Genomic DNA, 26,915 nt, shown 5'->3' with positions numbered 1-26,915 from the left:
TTCGAACTGGAAGGGTACGAAAAGTACTAAAAGGTACTAAATATGGTACCCTTTGTATTAGGCAAACGGGAAGAGCTAGAATTCTGTAATTTGGAATGAGGGTCACTGATGGAGAGTTAAAAAGATGTACCAAAGGGTTTTTGGAAATTCGCCCGATAAGTGTACGAAAAGTACTAAAAGTTACTACATTTTGTATCATTTGTATATCTTTAATGGATATAGCTAGAATATTGAAGTTTGGTATGGGAATCAAGGTTGGGATGTAGTTTTGATGTAAGGAAATGGTTTTGGAAAGTCGTACTTAAGTGTACGAAAAGTACTAAATGGTACTAACTTTAGTACAATTTGGATTTGGGTAAACGGATAGAGCTAGAAACATGAAATTTAGAATTAAGGTTACAGTTGAAGTGTAGGATTGAGATATGAGGGTGGTTTTGGAAATTCGTACTTATGTGTACGAAAAGTTCTAAATGGTACTAAATATGGTACAATTTGGATTTGGGTGTACGGATAGAGCTGGAAACCGGAAATTTGGAATTTAGACTACTGTTGGAGTGGAGGATAGAGTTAGGGAGGTGGTTTTGGATTATGGTACTTATATGTACGAAAAGTACTAAAATTGGTACAATTTTGATTTGAGTGAACGGATAGAGCTGGAAACCTGAAATGTGGATTTAAGATAACTGTTAGAGAGTAGGATTGAGATATGGAGGTAGTTTTGGAAATTCGTAGTTATGTGTACTAAATTTTGGTACAATTTGAATTTGTGTGAACGGATAGAGCTGTACTCTTGAAATTTGGAATAAAGATTACTGTTGGAGTACACGATTGAAGTAGTTTTGGATATCCACACTTATTGGTACGAAAAGTACTAAATGGTACTAAATATGGTACAATTTGAATTTGTGTGAACGGATAGGGTTGGGATCCTGAAATTTTGGAATTAAAATTAGACAAACGGGAAGAGCTAGAATGAAATTTGGAATGAGGGTAACAAATGGAGAGTTAGAAAGATGTACCAAAGAGTTTTTGGAAACTCGACCTCTAAGTGTACGAAAAGCACAAATTTTTGTACGAATTGTATATTTTGAAGGGATTTAGGTAGAAACTTGGAATTTGGTATGGAAATCAAGGTTGGGAAGTGGTGTTTATAAAAGGCAATGGTTTTGGAAATTAGTACTCATGTGTACGAAAAGTTCTAAATGGTACTAAATATAGTACAATTTGGATTTGGGTGAACGGATAGAGCTGGAAACCAGAAATTTGGAACTATAATTATTGTTATTTCTGAATTTGAATTCTGAAATTTGGAATGTGGGTCACTGATGGAGAGTTAAAAAGATGTACTAAAAGTTACTAAATTTAGTACCAGTTGTATATTTTCAACTGATATAGCTAGAATCCTGGAATTTGGTATGGAAATCAAGGTTGGAAAGTGGTGTTTATAGAAGGAAATGGTTTTGGAAATTCGTACTCATGTGCACGAAAAGTTGTAAATGGTACTAAATTTAGTACAGTTTAGATTTGGGTGAACGGATAGAGCTGGAAACCAGAAATTTGGAACTATGATTATTGTTAAAGTGTAAGAATGAGTTATGGGTGTAGTTTTGTAAATTCGTAATTATGTCCACGAAAAGTACTAAATGGTACTAAATTTGGTACAACTTGGAGTTGAGTAAACAGATAGAGCTGCAAACCTGAAATGTGAATTATTGAGGTAGCTTTGAAAATTCGTACTTATGTGTACGAAAAGTACTAAATTTGGTACAATTTAGATTTGGATAAACGGATATAGGCGGAATCCTAAAATTTGGAGTAGTGACTGTTGGAGTATAGGATTGCGGTAGTTTTGGAAATTCGCACTTATGTTTACGAAAATTACTAAACTGTTCTAAATTTGTATTTGGGTGAACGGATAGAGCTGCAAACCGGAAATTTGGAATTACTGTTGTAGGGTAGGATTGAGTTATGGAAATAGCTTTGGAAAATTGTACTTATGTGTACGAAAAGTATTAAATATTAATAAATTTGGTACAATTTGGATTAGGGTGAACGGATAGAGCTGGGAACCTAGAATTTGTAATAATAATTACTGTTGGAGTACAGGATTGAGGTAGTTTTGGAAATTTGTACACATAAGTACGAATTTCCGAATGGTACTAAATTTGGTACCATTTGGATATGGGTAAAATATGGTACAATTTGGTGTGGAGGATTGAGATAGTTATTGAAATTCGAACTTTCGTACGAAAAGTATTAAATGGTATACGAATAACGGTGGAATTCTGACATTTGGTATTACAGATAAGTGAACGAAAATTAGTAAACGCCACAAAATTTGGTTAAAATTGTTCAGATGAAATTGTATATAAGTATAACGGTTGGTTTATCGCGATTTTATTTTTGAAACGTTTACCTATTTTAAGTACTAAATTTGGTTGTTTGTTGGTGTTCAGATAAGGAGTTTTTGAAATGCATACAAATTCTGAAATTAGGTATGGAGGTCGCTAAGGACTGAATTATTGAGTTGGTATTGGAAATAAAAAAAATACAAAGTAGTACCAAACTTGATGTTGGGTGATGCAGGAATTTTATGGTTAGTGTGCACAAAGTACAAAAGTGCAATAAATTTGGTATTGGGCTAAGGAGAAGTTTTCAGTTTCACTGTTAGAGGTGTTAGTACAATAAGTGTACTAGAAGTATTAAATAGTACTAAACATTGAAGCACTGGTTTTGAGAATATCTATAAAAATCTGCATTTAAAATGTATGCAAAGTTTCTGCATGTAATACCATGGAGTTTTAAAATTGTATCGAATAGTGTGCTAATGCTTTCATGTTAACGCGAAGGTGGTTTCTAAATTTTACACTGAAATCAAACATTTTTAACATTTTTTGACTTAAGGTTATCTACATGTTGATATCACAAATGCCGAAATTACTGATACTTTGGTTGGAAAATGTGAAAAAAATCTTCAAAATACCCGTACCGTTCTAATAAAACATAGAATGGAATTTAAAATGGATATTTTTTGGAAATTTAAACATAAGGTATATGAACAGTACTTAAAAGAAATTAAATATCAATTAACATAGGTATTAGTACATCAAAATTTTCAGTGTCCACCATTTTCATATGAAATATTGTTTATTTGTATATTATTCCCTTTCCGCATACGAAGTAGCGGGCATTTTGCTAGTGTATAATAAATTAATAAATTATTGAATGTAAGTCAACTTTTTTCAAAATAAAGTTCCATTTACCCGCTATAAAATTACGAAAAACTTCGTATGGGAGCAAAACTTCACGGCGAATCAAATGAGACTAAAATCATGCAGATTGGTATTATAGTTTCGATGTCACAGCCAAAATAAACACATATTTTGGTTAAAAAAATAATTTTTTGCTTGAAAAAATATTTTTTCACATTCATTATGTAGTATAAAATTTTGGAAAAATCTATAGGAATACTTCCTTCATTTTGCTTAAATCTCCTATTAAAATATACGGATTTTGCTTTATAGACATTCATATAAAAGCTTTCCTATTGAGGAAGATAATTGGGTTGCTGAGGATATATCCGAAGCTTCTGAAATGGAAATAGAGGTCAAATAACCCATTTTAATTTATATGCATTTTAAATAAGTGCAAATCGCGTACTTATCAAAATCATTTTGTCCGCATGTGATTTTCATGTACAGCAAGACCATATCTATTAAGTTGTATATATTTTTCGAAATATAAGTTGGACTCAAAGATGTAGCATCGGCTGCATCTTAGCATTAAAAAACCTATAAAATATCGCTTATTTGCGGAAAGTGCATATAATTTTTGTCCGCATCCGATTTCAGTGTCCACCATGAAAATCTACATCGATATATATCTATTTCAAGGCGATCAATCAAAAACCGTGGATGTAGCATCGCACACTATTTTTTGGGATAAAATGAATGTAGCTTCCGTATCAGTGAAGTTTTCAAATCTCCGTTTCCGCTAAAACGAAGATGCTGCACTAGTTTTTTCATTGCAGTGGAAACGATCCGCAGAAAACGCGATAAAATACGCGATATTTTCAAAAACAATTTTAGGTGATTTTTCTACTTTGGAATTTCTCGTAACTCGCGTTTTAGTAGCTGGATTTTCACGAGGAATTATTTATTGGATCCGGAACGTAAAAAACTAAAATGTGCAATGGAGTACGAGGTATTCTAGAGACAATTGCAAATATTAGACCCGAAAATATGATTTTTAGAAAAATGTTCGCACAAAATTTCCTCATTTGGATGCAGATTTCTATGAAGCTGTGCAGACTACATTCACAATATACGTGTCAAATAACACAGAATCGCAAGTACTACAATCCTATATATGATTTTTTGAAAAACCTGTTTGTGGAATGAAATTAGAAGAAAATTTCAAAAAACACTGTAAATCTGGCTTCAAAATGTCAGCATCATTTAATGGTAGAAGCAGTTCAAATTTTGAAAAGTAATACATTAGTGGGATGATCCTTACTTAGTTTGCTTCTACTTTTACTTTGACAGGAAAATCGAGAGAAGTGTGGTTTTCTCACAAATCGAGAGAAAACAAAAATAAACATGTTGGCTTCAATCCATTTTTACCCATTTTTTAACATAAATATAGCCACAGCTTCCACGCAAATTATCTTTTAAGGCCAATATTTTTTGCCACGCCCAAAAACATTTCATTTTATCCAAATATATTTAATTTGTGTAATATACAATTACAAGTCGCGTGTTCTGAAAGGGTAAACCTTGGCTTCAGCTATGTTAAATTTTCAAAAATATTGGTGATATACCCTCGTTAGCATAAATGCTGAGGGTATAATGAATGTCTCGACAAGCTGAGTCGGTCTGGGTATGTGTATCCGTCCGTCCGTCTGTCCATCTAAACCTTGTAATCACGCTACAGGTCGCAATTTTGATCGGATCGTCACGAAATATTGGGGGTTAATGGGGGTCCTACAGAGGAAGAAGCTTACTGATTTTGAGCAAACAAACTTATTTGGAGAAAAAGTCAACGTTTTATTTCAAAGCGAATGTCTCCTAATGCAAGTAGAAAATATCACCTTTGTCGTAGGTGCTCAAACAACGAAGATATCGCAATAGCCGCTAATAGAACACAACTTTTCATTTTTGTGCTTTTAATAATAATGACGAGTATCACTGCTTTGGTTGGGGACCTTCCAAAAGCAAAGTCTGACTATGAAAGTACACCTTTTTCAGATGTAATTCGAAACATTTTAGTTGTAATTCGTAACATTTTATTTGTAATTCGAGAATTCTATTTGTAATTCGTAACTTTCCATTTGTAATTCGAATTATTCTATTTGAAATTCGAATCATTCCATTTGTAATTCGAATTATTCTATTTGAAATTCGAATCATTCCATTTGTAATTCGAATTATTCCATTTGAAATTCGAATTATTCCATTTGTAATTCGAATTATTTCATTTGTAATTCGAATTATTTCATTTGTAATTCGAATTATTGCATTTGTAATTCGAATTACTTTATTTGAAATTACAAAGGAAATCATTCGAATTACAGATGGAATAATTCGAATTACAAATGGAATAATTCGAATTTCAAATGGAATAATTCGAACTACAAATGGAATAATTCGAATTACATATGGAATAATTAAAATTTCAAATGGAATAATTTGAATTACAAATGGAATATTTCGAATTACAAATGGAATAATTCGAATTACAAGTGGAATAATTCGAATTACAAATGGAATTCTCGAATTACAAATGAAATGTTACGAATGAAATGAAAATGTTTTAATAACATTTAAGCTGTTTATGCATCGGATAAATATTTTAAAAATATGTACGTAATCTAAACATCGCGACGATTCAAATGGAACCAAAAATATAGAAATCCGTTTAGCGGTTTGCACATTTTAGTAAAAAAAAAATATTGAGGGAAGTTATAATTTTTTTGTAAGAGAAAATATTTTTCAAATTTTTTTTTGTGAGTTAGTTGAAGAAAATGAGAGGAAATTAAGTCGGAGTCATTCTTCTATTTCAGTTAAATTTCACGCAAAAAAAAACATTTTTTTATTCTAACCACTTCTCGAGTACACGCCCAGCAAAAAAAGTCATTACCAAGTAATGACTTTATTCAGTAAAATTTGGCAGTTGTAACTACTTACTAAATGACCGTAAAAGTCATTATTTTTACATGGGGATGTCATAGGGAGAAAGTACTTCCCTAAAAATGTTTTTTAAGTACATATATAACCACATACCGGCAGTCGAAAAAAGCTTAAAAGGATAGTTCTATTTTTAGAAAAAATTGAGGTGAAATTATATTCAAATTCAACACTACACATTTTTTGTTTTTTTCTTTTTCATTCGATACCGGCTAGTTTTGAACACACGAACTTCTGATTTGTAGGCCACTAGGCCACTCGCACGAACAACAAGGGTTGGTTTAACTCATCTATGTACATCAACATTTTTTTTGTAATTTTGTAAACAAAAAACACCGATGCCGACGCTGAGCTTTGAACACACAACTCTAGAATTTGTAGTCGGACACACTAGGCTCTGTGCCACCATACTCATTACTTAGTAAGTAAATAGTAAGTAAGGATGTAACTAGTTATGTGTTAACTGTTATATATGTACTGTCTGATAATGCGGAGGGTAATGAGTACTCATTACCTGGTAATGCAGAAAGTAATGACATGTGCCTACCAAATTTTCGCTGGGCGCTAACATCTAGCGGATGATATGGGTAACGTTCAAATAAATGTTGGATTCCTTGGAATGGTTTACCAACACAGTGAATTCTTCTCTTTTAATTTGTACACATTCGCCAGGATTTACATTGGCCGCTAAGATGTAGCGTCGTCTGCAGTTTAGTGTGCAACAATCTGTATAACGCTTATAACACTGTGCAACATTTTTAAGGTGATCTTGTGCAAACAACTCGAACTGAGGATTTTTTGAAAGTACAGACCCAAACGACGATAAACCTAGGTGGGTTTTGTTGTGTCAGATCCAGCTCGGATTTTATGGCCCCATCTAAACATGGCTAAATACTGAGTTATTAAAGAAATTCGGGGCTATATCTCTGAAACCAATGCGAATCTTCTTCTGACCTCTGTAGCAAATTTGTAGATAAGGACAAGAGTAAAATATTTGGAGAAATAATGAACTCGAAAAACTACATTTATTGCCTCAAATTTCAAAATATGTATATGCAAAAATTCCACAATTTTTATACATTTCGCAACGTATCTCCAAAACCGTTAACCTTTTTTGAATATGTCATTGTCATGTCATTGTTGTAAAATGCCTCAGTACATTTTTCAATGACGATTTAATAAAAATGTCAAAAGTGTAGTGAAATCTGAAACAACATGAAGTAAACATTTTAGAGTTTCAGAATGTTCTAAAGAATTGTTGAGAACTATATTTGGAAGATTTTTGTAAAAGGTTGCTTGGTTTAACTCCCAATAGTTTAGCCGATACTGACCAGAATTTAAGCAATTATGTAAAATGTTCTATATTTGATAGATTTTGATGCCCTAGATGGAGTTTTTCTTATATGGTTTCTTCAAAAGATAAGTTCTACTAGTTTAGGGCTACAATATTGCTAAAGAAAGCAGGGCGAAGTTCCTATTCGTTTCTGAGATAAAGGTCTGATAAATGCAAAAACGTGTAGATTTAGCCCGGTTTAGATGAGGCCATAAATTCCGAACTGGATCTGACAGGACAAAACCCTACTAGGGTTTTTGTAGTCTAAATATGTACTTTCAAAAAATGCATACTAGAAGTTGTTTGCATTTTCAGTGTTGCATAGTGTAATTTGCACAAAGTGCATAGACTTTTTATGCCCATCCGATTTCACTACCAACCGTGGAAAGATACATCGATCTAATCTATCTAATTCTATCAAATCCATCAAGAACCGTGGGTGTAGCATCACACACTATTTTTGGGATAAATCGGATACAGCTCCCATACCACTAAATTTTTTAAAGCGCTGTTTTTGCAAAACCGCGTTTTATGTGTCAGTTTCTTCATTGACAAGGAAACGATCCACAGAAAATGTGACTAAATCCGAGACATTTTCAAAAACATTTACCTCACATTTTCGGTTTTTGCAGTTGCTGTTTTCGCCATTCTAGTGAAGACGATATGTGATTTATATGATCCGGACCGCCAAAAAACTAAAATATTGCGGGGTACCAGCACACTTAAAAGGATATTGTAAATACTGTACCCAAAAAATAGGTTTTTTAGAAAAAATATCGCACTAAATTTTGGCCTTTGGCAGTGGATTACTATGATGCTGTCTGGGCTACATAGTCAATATACATATCAAATTATGCGTAATCGCGAGTACTTTAATCCTATTGTTTGTTTTTGGAAATACTGGAATGCGCGTTCCAATTAAATTAAAAATACGAAAAACACCTAAAATCCGGTTTAATCAGCAATCAAATAGTAACGTAAAAAACTTCGTTTGTCTGCCTGTTGGTGCGCACAATACCTCTCGAACGGATGAACCGATTTGGTCCAAAATGTGGCTTTCATAATATTTAGTTCGCTTTCTACGGTGGCCCCCCCAAAAAAGTTCGAAAATGTTCGGAAAATTTGTGCGCACGATAATTTTTGAAGGGAGTAACCGATTTGGCTCACACTTTGCACATCGTGAAATTTCTACCAGACTTAGGTTCAAGTATGGACTCATTCGGGTACTTCCCACACAAAATTTCGGAAAATTCTGCTTAGGACCTGCTCTTGAATCTCTTTGATTTTTGTAACAACTTGCATTCACTGCCCCTCATATGATGGTACAAGTTTCATTGGTGGCAAGTCCATATTTCCTGAAAGGTGCAAAAAACCCCAATGACACCGTGTGTAGTGGTTGGAGCGCAAGATAACTCTCGAACGGATCAACCGACTCGGTCCAAAAGTTGGCCTTCACAATATTTTGACCACACATAGTATAACTTCGAAGATACGCCATATCGGTCCACTCCTTCAGGTACCTTCCCCACAAAAGTTCATAAATGTTCGGAACAAATTTTCGCACGATAACTCTTAAAGGGCGTGGCCGATTTGGTCCATACTTTACACATCATAATATATCTACCAGATATAGATCAGGTTCGAATAAGGACTATATTTGTCTACTCCTTCTGGTACATATCACACAAAATTACGGATAAGTTCACTTTAGGACCTGCTCTCGAATCACTTTTATTTTTGTTGAAGCAACTTGCATTTGCTGCCTCAATTACGAGGATATAAATTTTTTCAGGAGCAAGTCCATACTTCTTGAGAAAACAGCCCAAAATGTGTCAGTTCGAAGATTGGCAATGCCGGTCAACAACTTCCGGTAGTTCCCCCCGAATATTTAAAACAATGCCACTTAAATGGTATACACGATATTTCTTGAACAAATTTTATCCAAACTTTGTCCAAATTTAGTTTAACTTCTAAAATGGAGGGTACCTCTCACTCAAAAGTTCAACATTTGTGTCTAAGTGCAGTTTAAGGTCTGTTCGAAGATCTTTTGGAAATGTATACCGACACTATTCGTTGTGGTCCTGTTTTCAGCGATATTATGTTTTCCGTGGACAAGTCCATGCTTCCTGGCATAATGGTACAATATTTGTACGATGATCCACTGAAATGACTAGTGGGCGTGATATCTTTCGAAAAGATATGACCAGAGATGGTCTGTCTTCAATGATGACGTATATGACATACATTTCTGACGTATATTACATACGTCGGAAACGTCGAATTTTATATCCAAAAAATCGATGTTTTTCCATAATAATAAAACTCATTTTATTATTATTTTTTGAGATCCCATTTTATTACAAAGCAGGCATAAAAAGATTTCACTCTAAAATGTACATTTCATATTTATTTTTTTATTATATGGGCATTATACATATGTTTGTTTATTACTTCACCCGCAAATTCTTTGAATCTACGTGAAGTAGTGGTAGTGTTCGGAATATATTCAGGGCTATCATGAATAAAAATTCCGTGCGGAATTTTTTCCCTTTTCCCAATTTGACATATTTTTATTTCCATATTTATGTTCCAAAAGGGACTACTTTTGTCGGTTCGGCGAAAATATTCCATAGTTAAATGATCCTAGTAGTTTTCAACGTTTTAAAATAATGATTTTAAAAGAATTTCACTTTTTAAAATTATTTTCCATGCGGAAAATTCCGAGGGAAATATTCATGATTGCCCTAATTGTAGATGGCGTACTAAGTGCGTAATCCAATTTATTCAATTATTTCAGTTATTTTAAAAATTAAAATATTAATTAAAATATGCTGTTATTTTCAAAAAAGGTACGGACCCTCTTCAATAACAAAGACAGTCTTGCAGAATTAATATTAAGTGAAAAATATGATGGTAACATAAAGTTTTTGAGGTTTATGACATTTACTACTTTTTATACGTTTTCTACGGGTATATGACGTTTTCGACGTTTACAACTTTCTTACAGTCGAAAACCTAAAAAATCGTCATACAGACCATCTCTGGATATGACTCCCCTAATAAGATCCACTTTCATATTGGACTATGTCGGTCCATTCCTTTAAGTACCTCCTGTGCATTACTTTTGATCTTTAATCCTAATCCATATTTTCGTCGGCAAATTCAAATGTACAAAAAAGGCCACAAAATACTGAAAAGACCCTAAATACATTCGATCTGATCGTAGATGAAAGTTTCAGTTCACACAGGCTGAAGGTTACTTGTTATTTATTTATTCAATCAATAACATATCGAGTCCTTTAACAGTACATTTCCTAGTCAGTCAGCTGTGCCGACAGAGACTTATTCTCAGCCTCAGTCCTAAAAAAAGAAGTAAGCACAATACTTCTGCTAGGGGTTTTTGAGTTTTGGCTCAATTTGTTAAGAAAGGTGGATTTGTCTCCGAAAAAATTGTCCTTAACTACACTCTTTCCAAACTTTGTGTAGGAAGTACCCAAAAAGAGGTTCTGATATAGACAATACTCGCACCGATGGTGCATGAAATAGTACGATGTACAATGTTTGCACCAAATCGGTTTCTCTCTTCGAGGGTTATCCACATTAATTGGTACCGGCAAGCTTTTTATGGAGGTTTTGGGCCATTATCTCGGGAAATATGGACTAAGTGCCGAAAAACTTGCCCCGTCATAACAAGAAAAACTTGTTACAAAGTTATGGCCAATTCGGTGAAGGTACCGGAAAGAGTGGACAGATATGGCCTACCTTCGTACTTAAAAAAGGTTTGGACAAAATATTACAATACCCATAATTTGAAGCAAATCGGTTTATCCTTTCGAGAGTTATCATGTGTACCAGACAGACTGACGGATTTGTCTGACACAGATTTCCAAACACGTGGAGTCTAAAACCATTATTTATATGAGACACATTTTTGATCGTATCAAAGTGTAGAGGCTGTTCGCTATAACATAGACTTTTGCTGTAGTGGGCCTCCAAAGTATTAACGCCTTGATGTCAAAATATATATTTTTGTCAGGTTCATATCTTCCACACCGTTAAGAATTTTGATGTATTCTCGGAGGGTAGTAGCCATTGGCTCCTTCTGTAGGTAAATCCCCTACAATTTTAAAATGTTGCACATTACAATATATTTTTTAGGAGTACATATACTGAGAAGATAGGTCATATTAGTAACCTCCTGCCTAAAAGTAAACATCGAAAGGGCGCGAGTCACTGTTCACAAAACAAATGCAAAAATACGCTTTATATTAGATATGCATATAGTTGTATGTTCGTGTAAATTGTGACGAACGCAGAATAAAGGTGGCATAAAATTTCTCGCATGCTAGAAAATACTATACAACACAAATGCTCTCTCAACAAGAAATTTGTGTATTTAATAAATTTACGAGTATGTTTTTCTGACGATAAAAGACAACAATTTGTAAAATTTTGAGGAGGTAAAAAATAATCTTAGTATGATTTAAAAAAATATATAATGTCAAACCATAATTAAATACGGGCAATTCCCGAGTCTCAATATTTTTTTTACACAATCTGATTGTATTTACATTTTAATTTCTTCGAAACGTTTATCAAAACAAATATCTAAAATATTTATTGGCAATTACTATTCAAATTCGCCCCACTGTGCCTTCAATATTTATAAATATGTATCTCAAAAGGTCACACATATGCACGAACGCATGCATCATTTATCACACTTGTACTCACCGTTGGATCCATACATCTGGGACAGCAACATTCAAAATGTTTTGTCATTTTGAGAAACATTTTTCTCATCATTGTACTCCACAGCAATTTCGTGTATGACGTCACAATTTCCTCACCCTGTCTGATCGGACGTGTGGCAGTAATGACAAGTGTTTGGGGATTCTCAAAATAATGATCAGTATTCGGTGTACATTGATGATTGAATAGAGATGCTAATGGGAATAGAGCACGCACTTGAGCTCTATGCTCTCCACTCTGCTGTCCGCTGGCCCCCTCAAAGGCATTTGTATTGAATGCAGCAATGCTGTATTGAAAATATTCTAACATTTCACGATCATTGGGGAAATTTTCAAAACATGCTGCTGCCTTTTGTAGTTCAAGCGTATAGTATTTATCATTGTTGGCCTGCAGCGCAAGTAAAAGTTGACGTTGTGTTTGGCTGAGGAATAAACAACGTACAATAGAAACAAGACGCAACAGATGAGAATTGATCTGTGTCTGGTCTTTGGGTTTCCAACGTCGAAATAGTTCACATTCAGTGGAGTGTGTATTTCCAGCTGAGCAAACATCGCACACCGGCAAAGTGCAACCATTTTTGCACATACTATCTGGACCATTACCCTCAAGAACTTTATAACACACCGAACATATAGATTGCTTTAAATTACTTGAGGGTCCGGCGGCCAGGGCACGATCACGTAATATCACCTCACCCACCGCTATATCACGTACGGCAAATATACCACGACCCGATAGCGGAGATTCTAATACCTGCCAGGAGGTATTTTGCTCCAATAATTCAGTTTCTAAATGCAATTTAATCAATTTTGACAGATTTTGAGTGCTAATATTGAATTTTAAAGGCATTTTTCTTCAGTTAATATTTTTCTTCTTTCACAGATTTCAGATTTCTTTGATATTTGTACTTTCACTCTGGCCGATATTCAAATTTCAACTGAATAAAAATAAACTAAAAACTAAAACATTGTCCGTACCCAAGTGCCAGTCTGTGTAAACATCAACAAATGCGCTGACGTTTTTTGTTGTATTTATTTTTCTCAAAAATCTGAGAAGAATATTTGCTTGAAGAGTCAAAAATAACTTTTCTAGCATTGACAGGTTTGTGTGGAAAAACAAATGCCCCAAATTATATGAATATATTTTGTATTTAAAAATATAATAGGGTGTAATTTCAATGAAATTTGATAGCGGGAATTTCCATTGACCACGACCACAATCAATTCGATATAGAAAATATTAAAATCAACAATGTTATAAAAAAATCATTTATTTAAATTATTTTTGCCTAAAAGTATGCTATACAAATTGAAAACTTGTATGTTGCTTATAAAGCTTTTAATGTCGAAATGTACGTATCGACCATGTCACGCCCTACACCTGCTATACATATTTAGTAAAAGCGTCTAGCTTTGAGGTAAAAATGAGCTAGCATGCATACCATCGTGATGCAATGTTAGGCATGCCAGCCTCAAACACTACAGGACTATTGAGGTTGAGATTCCCCTTATGCGGGGAATGAAATTCCATTTTATACCCTCCAACATAGGATGGGGGGTATATTAAGTTTGTCATTCCGTTTGTAACTACACCAAGACCTCGTTTTGCGTCGTTTCACTTTGCGTTGTTTTCGAAGTTGCGTGATTGCTTAGTTAATATCTATTTTCAATATGCATCGTCCGATTTTCGATGCTGCGTTGTTTTAAATTTGAGTGTCTAATTTTTTTATACCCTCTACCATAGTATAAAGTTTGTTTTTCCGTTGGAAACACAATGAAATATTCATTTGCGATCATATAAGCTGATTTAGCCATTTTCGTCTTACCGTCTCTCCTTTTGTTGTAATCACTGAAATTTTGTACACATGTGTATTTGGTCTGAGCTTAGGTCAAGTTCGAAGATGGCGGTACCAATGTAACCGCCCGATTTCAGGTATGTTGACAATTTTAGCTACATCTTCAGCCCGAATGAGCTATAATTTGGTATTTAGTGTTCCCAGTGATGTAGAAACTTCTCCAACAAAAATGAAGAACATAGGTAAACGTTTTGTTATATCCCTCATATAACGATACCGTGTCGCCGTTTTAAGGAAATTTTAGGATATTTGTCCCATTTGACCACCGAATTGGTTGTAATTTGGTATTTTGTGTCTACAGAGGCTAAAAAATATTTCTACCAAAGTTTGTTTATATAGGTCCACGTTTTGGTATAGCCCCCATATAACGCCCCATATATAGTACGCGTCATTTTAAGATATTTTGAATGTATTACTTCCATTTGAGCACCGAATTGGTTATAATTTGCTATGTACTTTGTGTCTCCAGAGGCTAAAAAACATTTCTACTAAAGTTTGTTTATATAGTTCCACGTTTTAGTACCCCCATATACCGCCCCATATATAGTACGCGTCACTTTAAGATATTTTGAATGTATTAGTCCCATTTGACCACAGACTTGGTTGTAAGTTTGTATTTTGTGTTTCCACAGGCTAAGAAATATTTCTATCATAAAATGTTTATATAGGTCCAGGTTTTGATATAGACCCCATAGGACGATATCTCAGATTTTCGGTATTTTGAAGGTTTTAGCCTCAATATTACACCGAAATGGCTGAAATTTGGTATGTAGTCTTCGTTGGGTGTATTAAACTTTCCCCGCAAATTTTTAGGTATAGGTCCACGTCTTAATATAGCCCCCATAGGACGGTACCTCCCGATTTTCGGTATTTTGAAGGTTCTGGCCTCAATATTCCACCGAAATGGCTGAAATTTGGTTGTTAGTCTTCATTTGGGATATAACACATTCCATATGGAATTTGTCGGTATAGGTCTACGCTTTCATATAGCCCCAATAGAACGGTACCTCCCGATTTTCGGTATTTTGAGGGTTGTGGTCTTAATATTCCACCGAAATGGCTGAAATTTGAAATTTTTAGTCTTCACTTGGGGTATAAAACATTCCATATGAAATTTGTCGGTATAGGTCACACGCCCTTATATAGTCCCATAGGACGATATCTCCCAATTTTCCGTATTTTTGAAAGTTTTAGCTATACTACCAAACTACCAAAATGCCTGAAATTTGATATTTCGTCCTGTTTTGGGATGCAAAAATTTCTACCAGAAATTTATCTGTATCGGTCCACACTTTAATGTACACCCCATGGAACGGTACTCCCTAATTTTCGGTGTTTTGAAGGGTTTAGCCTCATTATAACACCGAAATGGATAAAATTTGGTACATAGTCTTCGTTGTGGGTATAAAACTTTCCACCTGAAATTAGTTGGTATAGGTCAACGTCTTCATATAGTTCCCATAAAACGGCACCGCCCAATTTTGCCGGTATAGGCCGTCCTCAAATACCCCCATAAGACCGTAAATTCCGATTTACGGTATTTTGAAAGTTGTGGCCTCAATATACAACAGATATGACTGAAATTTAGTATTTAAATTGCCATGGGTGTATAAAATATTACAGAAGAAAATTATCAGTATAAGCCCTTTTCTTCAAATAACCCCTAGAAGAGTACTTTCGGATTTTCGGTATTTTAAGGTTGTGTCATCAATATCCCATCGAAACGGATGAAATTTAATATTTAATCTCCGTTGGTGGTATAAAACTTCCCACTTGAAAATTTCCTGTATTGTTCCATGTTTTTATATATCTCCCATAAAAAGATCCCTCCCAATTTTAGGTATTTTGAAAGTTTTAGCCACAATATTCAATAGGAATAACTGCAATTTGGTATTTAGTCTTCGCTGGAGTTACGAAACTTTCCTCCAGAAATTTATCGGTACAGGTTAACGTTTTATACAGCCTCAATAGAACGGCGCTCCCGATGTTGTTAACTATTCAAATTCAGAATATTCAGGTTTATGTCTAGTCGGTTTTGCCAACTTTTATGTAATTCGCTCAATTCGGAAAATTATAAATATTGGTCCATGTTTTGGCAAGAACAAACATGTCGTTCCATATTAACTGTTTTAAAGGGAGTATTATCAGTTTCATAAACGAAATAAAACTAATTGTTCCCATTCACTTCAATACAGTTCGTGGTGGAGGGTATAAAAAGTTCGGCCTGGCCGAACATAACGCTTTTCTTACTTGTTTAACAAGTAAACAAGTAAAAAAAGCGAAAAGGTCGAACTTTATATACCATCCACCATGAAATACTCTGATCGGTCGGTACCGTTATATAGGGGCTACAATAAAACCTGGACCTATGTACATAATTTGTAGAAGTTGGGAACCCTAAATGACAAAATATAGCTAATTCGGTGTGCAAATGTAGCTATAAACATCAAAATACTTTAAATCGAGAGGTACTGTTATATGTGACCTATACCAAAACGTGGACCTATCTTCACCATTTTCGCTTTTTGATCTCTTGGAACTCAAAGTACCAAAATGGAGCCAATTTGGGAGAAAAATGTAGCTAAAATCCTCAAAATACCTTATATCGGGAGGTACCGTTATATGGAGAGAAGTTTCTAGTCTATTAGAACCTCAAATGTTAAATTTCAGCTAGTTAGCGTTCTATCTCAATTATTGCGAACGCTAGAGTGATTACAACAGACGGGCAGCTTAAAGGGCCGCTCCTAGAATGTTCATATGTTCTAGAAAGTTGTTAACTGAGATCTTAGGTACATTTTTGTAGTTGCTTGTATTCTTGAATTTTGAACGGTATCTATGGACCAGAATCGGAGAAAAAAGTATATAAATCGAATATTTTCTAAAGTTTTCTGCTATTTTGGCCTTTAAGAACAGTTCGTAGTGGGCTTTGATGTTCCACAAAGTTGAATACTGATATATTCGCTACAATATTGTGGTTGAACGTTTTCTTGAATTTTGAATGGTTTAATTTCTGTGGAGCAGAAACCGACAAAAGAAAATAAAAATTGCATTTGTTTTGCTATTTTGACCTTTAAGAACCATTTCTACAGGGTTCGTATGTTCCAAAAAGTTGTATATTGAGATCTAATGTACATTTTTGTAGTTGGTTGTTTGATTCAATTTTGATCGGTTTGATATCTGTAGGCCAAAATCTGAGAAAAAATTATAACGAAAACTTGACCTTAACGATTTTGACCTTGAAGATAAGGTTGAATGGATTTTATGTCTTTACAATTATTATTCTTTAAGATAAGAGCTACAACTTTGCCTCCACGTGTAAACCAAAATTCTTAGCGGTTTAGAAGATATGAGCCTGACAAAATGGTCCTTTTTGACATCAAGGCCTCAGGTCTTTGGGGCCCATAACCGCGAAATTCGAAGTAACAGGGAAAAACGCCGAGACACGTGTCTTCTTAATTTTCGTCTTCTATCACGCTGCGGTGTCAGAATGTGGTTAATTTTTTTCGTATCGCACAGTGTTATATAAGATGTACCAAACTTCTTCATAAGGGTAGGAAATATTAAATTACGTTAAACTAAGTTTGGAAGACATTTTTGAAAAAGTTTTAGAAGTATCTTACACAATAGCCATTTTAGCAGGGATTTGGAGCTTTTGGGTCATTATCTCAGAAAGTATTAACTTACTCCGGAAAAAATTGTACCGTTGTAAATAAAGCCACTAGAAAAACCTACTGATAAAATAAACAAAACGATTCGAGAGGAGCTCTTAAACTTCACTTTTTTTCGAATTCTGTGTGGGAGGTACCCGAAGGAGTGGATCTTTATAGTCCATATTCGAACCCGATCTATATCTGGAAGGAATAATATGATGTGCAAAGTTTGGACCAAATCGATTGCTCCCTTCGAGAGAGTTATCGTTCACACCAATTTACAGAACAATTTTGAACTTTTGTGGGGGAGGTACCCGAAGGAGTGGACCAATATGGTCCATCTTCGAACTTAAACAAACGAACTTTGGACAAAATATTACGATACCCAAAATTTGGTTCGAATCGGTTGATCCGAACGAGAGTTATCGTGCGCACCAGCCAGCCAGACAGACAAACGGAGGGACATGGCTAAATCAATTCCACATTGTCTAAAACGGATTTCGTCCAAACATACTTCGGGTCTAAAACCATTTTTTCGATGAGGCACAACCAAATATAAGATAAAAACCAAAACTGTTTTACAATCGATGAATCCGAGTTTCACCCATTCAGAATTCGCGAACTGTTAACATATTCTATATAGTATGACTTAATTTCTTTAAAATGAAGTGTTTTAGGAGGGACCATAAAAATTATTATTCGTGGAAGCTGTGTTGGCATCAATGTAGAAAAATGGGTTGAAGCCAACAAGTTTTTTATTTTCCCTTCCGATTTCTGGCTTTACCCTACATTTTATAGACCTATGCCCAAAGAAAGAATCACGGAATACTTCATGGGCAACATGATACTAGTGTATGATTTTTCGATATATCCCCTGCATCCACCTAAAATTGATGCTGACATTTTGTACCCAGATTTTCGGTTTTTTTTTAATTTTTTTTAATAATCCGGACGCGCAACAACATAATATTCCAAACTCATTATAGAATTATAGAACCGCGTTTAATGTATATCTCTTGAGTGTGCTCCTTACAGTATCCTAGTAATTGGAGTCTAAAGGCCAAAATTTAATGCGGGAATTTTCTTAAACAACCTATTTTTTGCGTGTAATATTTACAACTGTCATTCGATTTCCTTTGAACCCCGCGTGAATTTAGATTTTTTACGCGACGGATCTAATGAGCCCTTCTGCTATCTAATCCACCTACAAAAACCGCGGATATAGATACCTTGGAAATAGGAAAATCAGCAAAAATATATTTTGACAAAACCGCGTAATAAAAAAATTTACATAAATGGAATCCTTTATACGCGATTATAATATATGCGAAAACGCGTGTCATAAATTACAGAGATACGCGAAATAAAATGTGGAGGCACATCCGCGGTTCTTGAAGAATCTATTTGAAATATGTGTATATTGACCTATTTTTGATGGGAAACCGGATGTGCATCAAAATCGTATGCAAATTGCGCGACTTTTACCCAATTTTAAGGCTTTTAGCACTGTGATATGCAACTGACGGCACACAATGGCCGCTGAGTGAAATATGGAAATATGCATTAATATTGAAAGAGATTGATTCGCTGTATCCAAAATCGGATGCGCATCACCCGGCTTTAACGAATTCGCGAATAACAGCCTTTTTAATTTTCATATTTTTTGAATGATTGTAATTTCAATATTACTCTTACTTTCCTATCCCTAATTTGTTACAGTAAGCAGTTAGGTTTCCGCGATGGTAAAGCATATTTCTTGATGAAATTTTAGCAGTATACATTAATTATATTATTAATTTTAGCGAAATATTTGGAGAATTCCCAAATATTTTGTTTCTAATTTTTCTAATCGAACCAAAAAATATATTTGGAATAATATGTTAACAATAAGTTATTTCTCTTTTGTTGTTGCTATAATAGGCAATTTATAAAGCCAATGTGTATAATATTAGTTTTATATTTTTTAAGCGTTGTCAAGATTCTGTACGTATTTTTAATTTATTTTTTATACGGACTCTGAGGTAGTATAATTTAGATTTGATCTCAGATTTTTTACTTTTTTCGATTTTCCGCGAAAATAAAAAAAAATTTAGAAATTATGGTGCGTTTACGGATAGGTATCAAATTCTGTACTACGAGGTCGGTCGGAAACTTCTTAGCCTATCAGTGAAAGAGAATAGTTAGTTTTTCAAAAATATTTTTATTTTTCAATATAATCTCCTGAAACTTCAATACACTTAGTCCAACGCTTTTCTAGCAATTCTATCCCTTGATTAAAATAGTTTTCCTCAAGGTCTTCAAAATAGTGGTTTACAACTGTAATTGCATCTTCATTTGAGGTAAAACGCTTGCCAGCAAGGAATTTTGTTAGATTTGGGAACAAGTTAAATTCACTGGGAGCTAAATCAGGGGACGTACTTAAGTTCGTTGGTTTTAGCCATTGTTAAAACACTCTTGGGCGCTGATGCGTTGTCTTGATGAAAAATTATTTTTTTGTGTTGTAAGCCAGGACGTTTTTCTCGAATTTGTACATTTAATTGATCCAAAAGGTTGCAATAGTACTCTGAATTTATTGTTTTACCCTTTTTGCAGATAATAAATCAATAAAATACCTATGAAGTCCCAAAAAACCGTTGCCATAACTTTACCAGGCGATTGAATTGTTTTTGCCTTCTTTGGGGCACTTCCTCCAGTACGACCACGTTTAAATTCTGCAACCCAATTTATTACTGTTGCATATGAAGGAGCACTTTCACCTAATGCATTCACCATATCATTCCGATAAACCTTTTTTATGTAAATATTTAATGACAGCACGCATTTCTAATTTTTCCATTGTAAAAAAATTGCGGTTGCGTCTTTTATGAACACCTGTTTCTATATGAAGGAGTTGCCAGATCGAAACAACATTTAACATGTGTTCATAACAGAGATGGAAGTTTCCAAAACACTTAACTTTTTTCTGTTTATACCGCGCTTTTTGTGCTAGGCTAAGAAGTTTCCGAACTGCCCTCGTATCTGTTGTTTAACCGCCAACCTTAATATATGCATATCTTTGAAACAAAAACCCTGCAAAAAGTTTGCCTCCAAAGAGGCAGTTAAATGATATGTACAAGTGATCTGGGAGTGCATCAAATTATGCATTTTCACTTATGATTTTTACAAGAGTGTGACTACTGAAAGAGGCACTCCATTGCACTGCATTTTAACTGACCCTTTGACACTGCATTTTAACTGAACCTCTGGCACTGCATTTTAACTGACCCTTTGGCACTGCATTTTAACTGACCCTTTGGCACTGCATTTTAACTGACCCTTTGGCATTGCATTTTACTAACCCTTTGGGGTAGAATAGGAGGCAGTCCAAAGCACGTGTTTTGATACAGGCATTCTGCAGAAATTGTGCGAGCCATTACAAAATATGCCAGAACAAATAAAAAGCATTATTTGTGTAAAACAAAAGTATTAAGAACTTTATTACATTAACACAAATTATGAAAATTCGCCATTGAATTCAATCGCAAACATGCGTGTTTCCTCCGCTCTCCATTTGTTCCAAGCTGAACTGTTTTTGCTTCATTTGCTAAATGGGTTGTCTTCCCATCACCAGTTAAGATTTCGACATGTACTCCAACAGCACTCCATTCGGAAATTTTCTTCTCTTGAATTACCGGAAAAATGTTCACAAATGAAATATTATTCAGTTTTTATTAACAAATGTTTGAAAATTTTAACACGCTTATCTCTTATTGGAAAGTTTATGTCGCTGCCTGTAAAGATGTACAAACTGATTTATGTACATGTAGGGATCTCTAACAACTGCTAATAATATGTAGCGAACGGAGTGCCTTTTTCACGACTCCGTTTGGACTGCATCCGGATGCTGTTAAATTGTGAGGAATTGGAGTGCCTTTTTCACGACTACGCTGAACTGCATCCGGATGTTGTTAAAATGTGACAAGTGGATGTGATTCTTTGGATTGCATCCAAATGCAGTTAAAATGTGAGGACTGGAGTGCTTTTTCACGACTCCGTTTGAACTGCATCAAAACATGCCGTGACAGAACTAGTCCACATTGCACTGCTTCCAATTTATTTTGCTGGGAACTAAAACTTTAAGGAAATCCAATATTATAAAAAAATTAAATATTTGGAACCCATGAAAAATAGAGGAATTGTTATAAAGGCCAAAATTAAGCTTAAGTAATTAGCTAAAGCATTCAACATAACTTAAGGGGTGAATGCCAGTCCTTTGTTGCAAAACCTCGCTTATACGAGCCTAGCACAAAAAGCGCGATATAAATAGAAAAAAGTTAAGTGTTTTGGAAACTTCCATCTCTGTTATGAACACATGTTTAATTTTGTTTCGATCTGGCAACTTCTTCATGTAGAAACAGGTGTTCAAAAAAGACGCATCCGCAATTTTTATACCCTCCACCATAGGATGGGGGTATATTAAGTTTGTCACTACGTTTGTAACTACTCGAAATAATCATTGTAGACCGCACAAAGTATATATATTCTTGATCAGCGTGCAATTCTACATCGATATAGCCATGTCCGTCCGTCTGTCCGTCTGTCCGTCTGTGGAAATCACTCTAGCGTCCGAATTTTGGGATATTTTGGGAAAATAAGTTATATTTACGTAGGACTTTTGGTATTGAAAGCGGGCTATGTAGGTCCACGCTTTCGTATAGCCCCTATACAAAATGACGCGTGACGCGTCGTCGTTTTAAGGAATTTTTAAGATATTTGGCCCATTTTAACACCGAAATGGTTGTAATTTGGTACTTTGTGTCTCCAGAGGCCAAAAAATATTCCTACCAAAGTTGGGTTATATAGGTCCACGTTTTGGTATAGCCCCCATATAAAGTACGCGTCATTTTAATATATTTTGAATGTATTATACCCATTTGACCACAGAATTGGTTGTAATTTGGTATTTTGTGTCTACAGAGGCCAGAAAACATTCCTACCAAATTTGGATTATATAGGTCCACGTTTTGGTATAGCCCCCACATAAGGCCCCTTATTAAGTACGCGTCATTTTAATATATTTTGAATGTATAAGACCCATTTGACCAAAGAATCGGTTGTTACTTTGTATTTTGTGTTTCCAGAGGCTAAGAAACATTTCTACCATAAAATGTTTATATTGGTCCACGTGTTGATATAGCCGCCATAATACAATATCTCCCGATTTTCGATATTTTGAACGTTTTAGCCTCATTATCACACCGAGATGGCTGAAATTTGGTATTTAGTCTTCTTTAGGCGTATAAAACTTTCCCCCAGAAATTTTTAGGTATAGGTCCACGCCATCATATAGCTCCCATAGAACGGTACCTTCCGAATTTCGGTATTTTGAAGGTTGTGGCCACATTAATCCACCGAAATGGCTGAAATTTGTGGTGGAGGGTATAAAAAGTTCGGCCTGACCGAACTTAACGCTTTTCTTACTTGTTTTACAATGGAAAAATTAGAAATGCGTGCTGTCATTAAATATTTACATAAAAAAGGTTTATCGGGACAAGAAATTCATAATGATATGGTGAATGTGTTAGGTGAAAGTGCTCCTTCATATGCAACAGTAAAAAATTGGGTTGCTGAATTTAAACGTGGTCGTACAAGCATTGAAGATCAACCACGTAGTGGACGTCCAAAAACAGCAACAACAACAGAAATTGTAGCCAAAGTGCATGATATGGTATTAAATGATCGACGAATAAAAGTGTGTGAAATTGCTAATATCATGGGCATCTCAAATGATCGAGTCCATTTAATTTTGCATGAAGAACTACAGATGAAAAAGCTTTCTGCAAGATGGGTGCCGTATTTGTTAACAGTCGATCAAAAACGCATAAGAATGAACATTTCTCAAGCTTGTTTGGATCGTTTTAAGCGAAATAAAATGGATTTTAAGCATCGTTTCATAACTGTTGATGAGACAAAAGAACAATCCAAACAATGGACTGAAGCTGGAGGAAGTGCCCCAAAGAAGGCAAAAACAATTCAATCGGCTAGTAAGGTTATGGCAACGGTTTTTTGGGACTTCAAAGGTATTTTATTGATTGACTATCTGCAAGAGGTTAAAACAATAAATTCAGAGTACTATTGCAACCTTTTGGATCAATTAAATGTACAAATTCGAGAAAAACGTCCTGGCTTACAACACAAAAAAATAATTTTTCATCAAGACAACGCACCAGCGCACAAGAGTGTTTTAACAGTGGCTAAAATCAACGAATTAAAGTACGAGTTGCTTGACCACCCACCTTATTCTCCTGATTTAGCTCCCAGTGACTTTTACTTGTTCCCAAATCTAAACAAATTCCTTGCTGGCAAGCGTTTTACCTCAAATGAAGATTCAATTACAGTTGTAAACCACTATTTTGAAGACCTTGAGGAAAACTATTTTAATCAAGGAATAGAATTGCTAGAAAAGCGTTGGACTAAGTATATTGAAGTTTCAGGAGATTATATTGAAAAATAAAAATATTTTTGAATAACTTACTATTCTATTTCATTGATAGGCTAAGAAGTTTCCGAACCGCCCTCGTATACGGTTTCAATAAGCGTACAAATTCGACCTTAAACATTTTTTAAAACTCTTTTAAATAGATCGCCTTATTGGGCAACATCAGTCCAACAAAGTATATTAGAGAAAGGAAAGATTACAGATAAAAATCGGTCGATAAAATTAAAATCCTCAATAATTAACTCGGTTTGGCAATGGACCCGAAGAAATGGGGTAGAAAACACGCAGGTTTAAAATTCACAAAAGTTGTGAAGTGTTTCAATAATTTATGTTGGCTTCGTGTGAAATAAAATAATGTTTGAATCGTCTTCTTATTATAACTCTCCTTTGGCAGCACGTTCCCTGCTTTTTATATGAATTTTCTATTAATTTCATTCATAACAAAAGGGCAAACTTTTCATTAATTCTCTCATTTGTGGAACATGTTTCATTGTTTGTAAATTTCTTTTCGTTATGTAAAAAATGTCATAAACATATTTTCTGGCTAATGAAATTAATATTCGAACATCAACCACCGGCTGCTGGCTGTCTTTCAATGTGAATGACAAGAGCACGACAACGACGGCCGGCGAGGTGACAAATAGCATGATGCATATCTGAAATGCTTCAACACGTTGCGAACTCAGCCATAAGAAATTATTTTTTCGAACAATTAATTAGATATTTTAGGAATTCCTTCAAATCAGTGTGTGTGTGTGTTCTTCTATAGGTAAGAAAAAAAAAATAGATTGGAACAATTATTTGACGAAGGCTCTCATTGAGAACACTAAAACATAGAGATAAGAAAGTGGTGGACTTTGAAGATTTGTTGGAGGAATTAACCAATTCAACGCGTTTTACCGATTTTTTCGAAGATCCTTTTCACACACAAAATGTGGATTTTTTTAATGATTTTTGGCGGATCTTTTACACTATTTTTTGAAGGACCCTTTTCACACACATCCCGCGAATTTTTAACAATTTTTTGGATTTTTTTAAATATTTTTTGGAGGACCTTTTACACTATTTCTTGGTGAATCCTTTCCCCACACAAATTGTGGATTTTTTTTAATGATTTTTTTGAGGACCCTTTTCACACACAACGCGTGAATTCTTTAATGATTTTTTTGGAGGAACCTTTCCACACACAAAGCGTGGATTTTTTAATTATTTTTTGGAGGATTCTTTCCACACACAAAGCGCGGCTGTTTTAATCATTTTTTGTAGGAACCTATCCACACACAAAACGCGGTCTTTTTACGATATTTGGTGGACCCTTACCACACAGAAAGCGTGGATTTTTTAACGATTTTTTGGCGGACCCTTATCACGCACAAAGCGTGGATTTTTTAATGATTTTTTTGGAGGACCCTTTTCAAATGATTTTTAATGATTTTTTGGAGGGCCCTTTTCAAACACAAAGCGTGGATATTTTTAACGATTTTAACGAGGACCCTTTTAAACACAAAGCGTAGATTTTTTAATGATTTTTTGGAGGACCCTTTTCAAACACAAAGCGTGGATTTGTAATGATTTTTTGGAGGACCCTTTTCAAACACAAAGCGTGGATTTTTTAATGATTTTTTGGAGGACCCTTTTCAAACACAAAGCGTGGATTTTTAATGATTTTTTGGAGGACCCTTTTCAAACACAAAGCGTGGATTTTTTAATGATTTTTTGGAGGACCACTTTCAAACACAAAGCGTGGATTTTTTAATGATTTTTTGGAGGACCACTTTCAAACACAAAGCGTGGATTTTTTAATGATTTTTTGGAGGACCACTTTCAAACACAAAGCGTGGATTTTTTTAATGATTTTTTGGAGGACCACTTTCAAACACAAAGCGTGGATTTTTTAATGATTTTTTGGAGGACCACTTTCAAACACAAAGCGTGGATTTTTTAATGATTTTTTGGAGGACCACTTTCAAACACAAAGCGTGGATTTTTTAATGATTTTTTGGAGGACCACTTTCAAACACAAAGCGTGGAGTTTTTAATGATTTTTTGGAGGACCCTTTCCACACACCAAGCGTGGATTTTTTAAAGGTTTTTTGGAGGACCCTTTCCACACACAAAGCGTAGATTTTTTATTGATTTTTTGGAGGACCCTATCCACACAAAAAGCGTGGATTTTTTAATAATTTTTTGGAGGACCCTTTCCACACACAAAGCATGGATTTTTTAATGATTTTTTGGAGGACCCTTTTCAAACACAAAGCGTGGATTTTTTAATGATTTTTGGAGGACCCTTTTCAAACACAAAGCGTGGATTTTTTAATGATTTTTTTGAGGACCCTTTCCACACACCAAGCGTGGATTTTTTAAAGGTTTTTTGGAGGACCCTTTCCACACACAAAGCGTAGATTTTTTAATGATTTTTTGGAGGACCCTATCCACACAAAAAGCGTGGATTTTTTAATAATTTTTTGGAGGACCCTTTCCACACACAAAGCATGGATTTTTTAATGATTTTTTGGAGGACCTTTTTCAAACACAAAGCGTGGATTTTTTAATGATTTTTGGAGGACCCTTTTCAAACACAAAGCGTGGATTTTTTAATGATTTTTTGGAGGACCCTTTTCAAACACAAAGCGTGGATTTTTTAATGATTTTTTGGAGG

General features: G+C 34.7%; 1 protein-coding gene across 3 annotated transcripts in view; it reads right to left on the bottom strand.

Moving 5' to 3' along the window:
* Window positions 1-26,915, bottom strand: part of SmydA-8 (SET and MYND domain containing, arthropod-specific, member 8) — a 94,518-nt gene that overhangs the window by 44,590 nt on the left and 23,013 nt on the right. Inside the window, exon 1 of one of the 3 annotated variants that reach the window (XM_073977545.1) lies at window positions 12,253-13,265. The exons of the other annotated variants lie outside the window; for them this stretch is intronic. Coding sequence (XP_073833646.1) covers window positions 12,253-13,119 — 867 coding nt within the window. The 5' untranslated portion in view covers window positions 13,120-13,265. Of the gene's footprint in view, window positions 1-12,252; window positions 13,266-26,915 lie in introns of those variants that run through there. 3 annotated transcript variants of the gene reach the window in all.

The sequence above is a fragment of the Musca autumnalis genome, unplaced genomic scaffold (assembly GCF_047663935.1).
Source record: "Musca autumnalis isolate F117 unplaced genomic scaffold, ASM4766393v1 scaffold_3, whole genome shotgun sequence".
Classification (NCBI taxonomy): Eukaryota; Metazoa; Arthropoda; class Insecta; order Diptera; family Muscidae; genus Musca; species Musca autumnalis.
The sequence above is the reverse complement of the archived record's forward strand: the minus strand, read 5'-3'. Positions and strand labels throughout refer to the sequence as shown.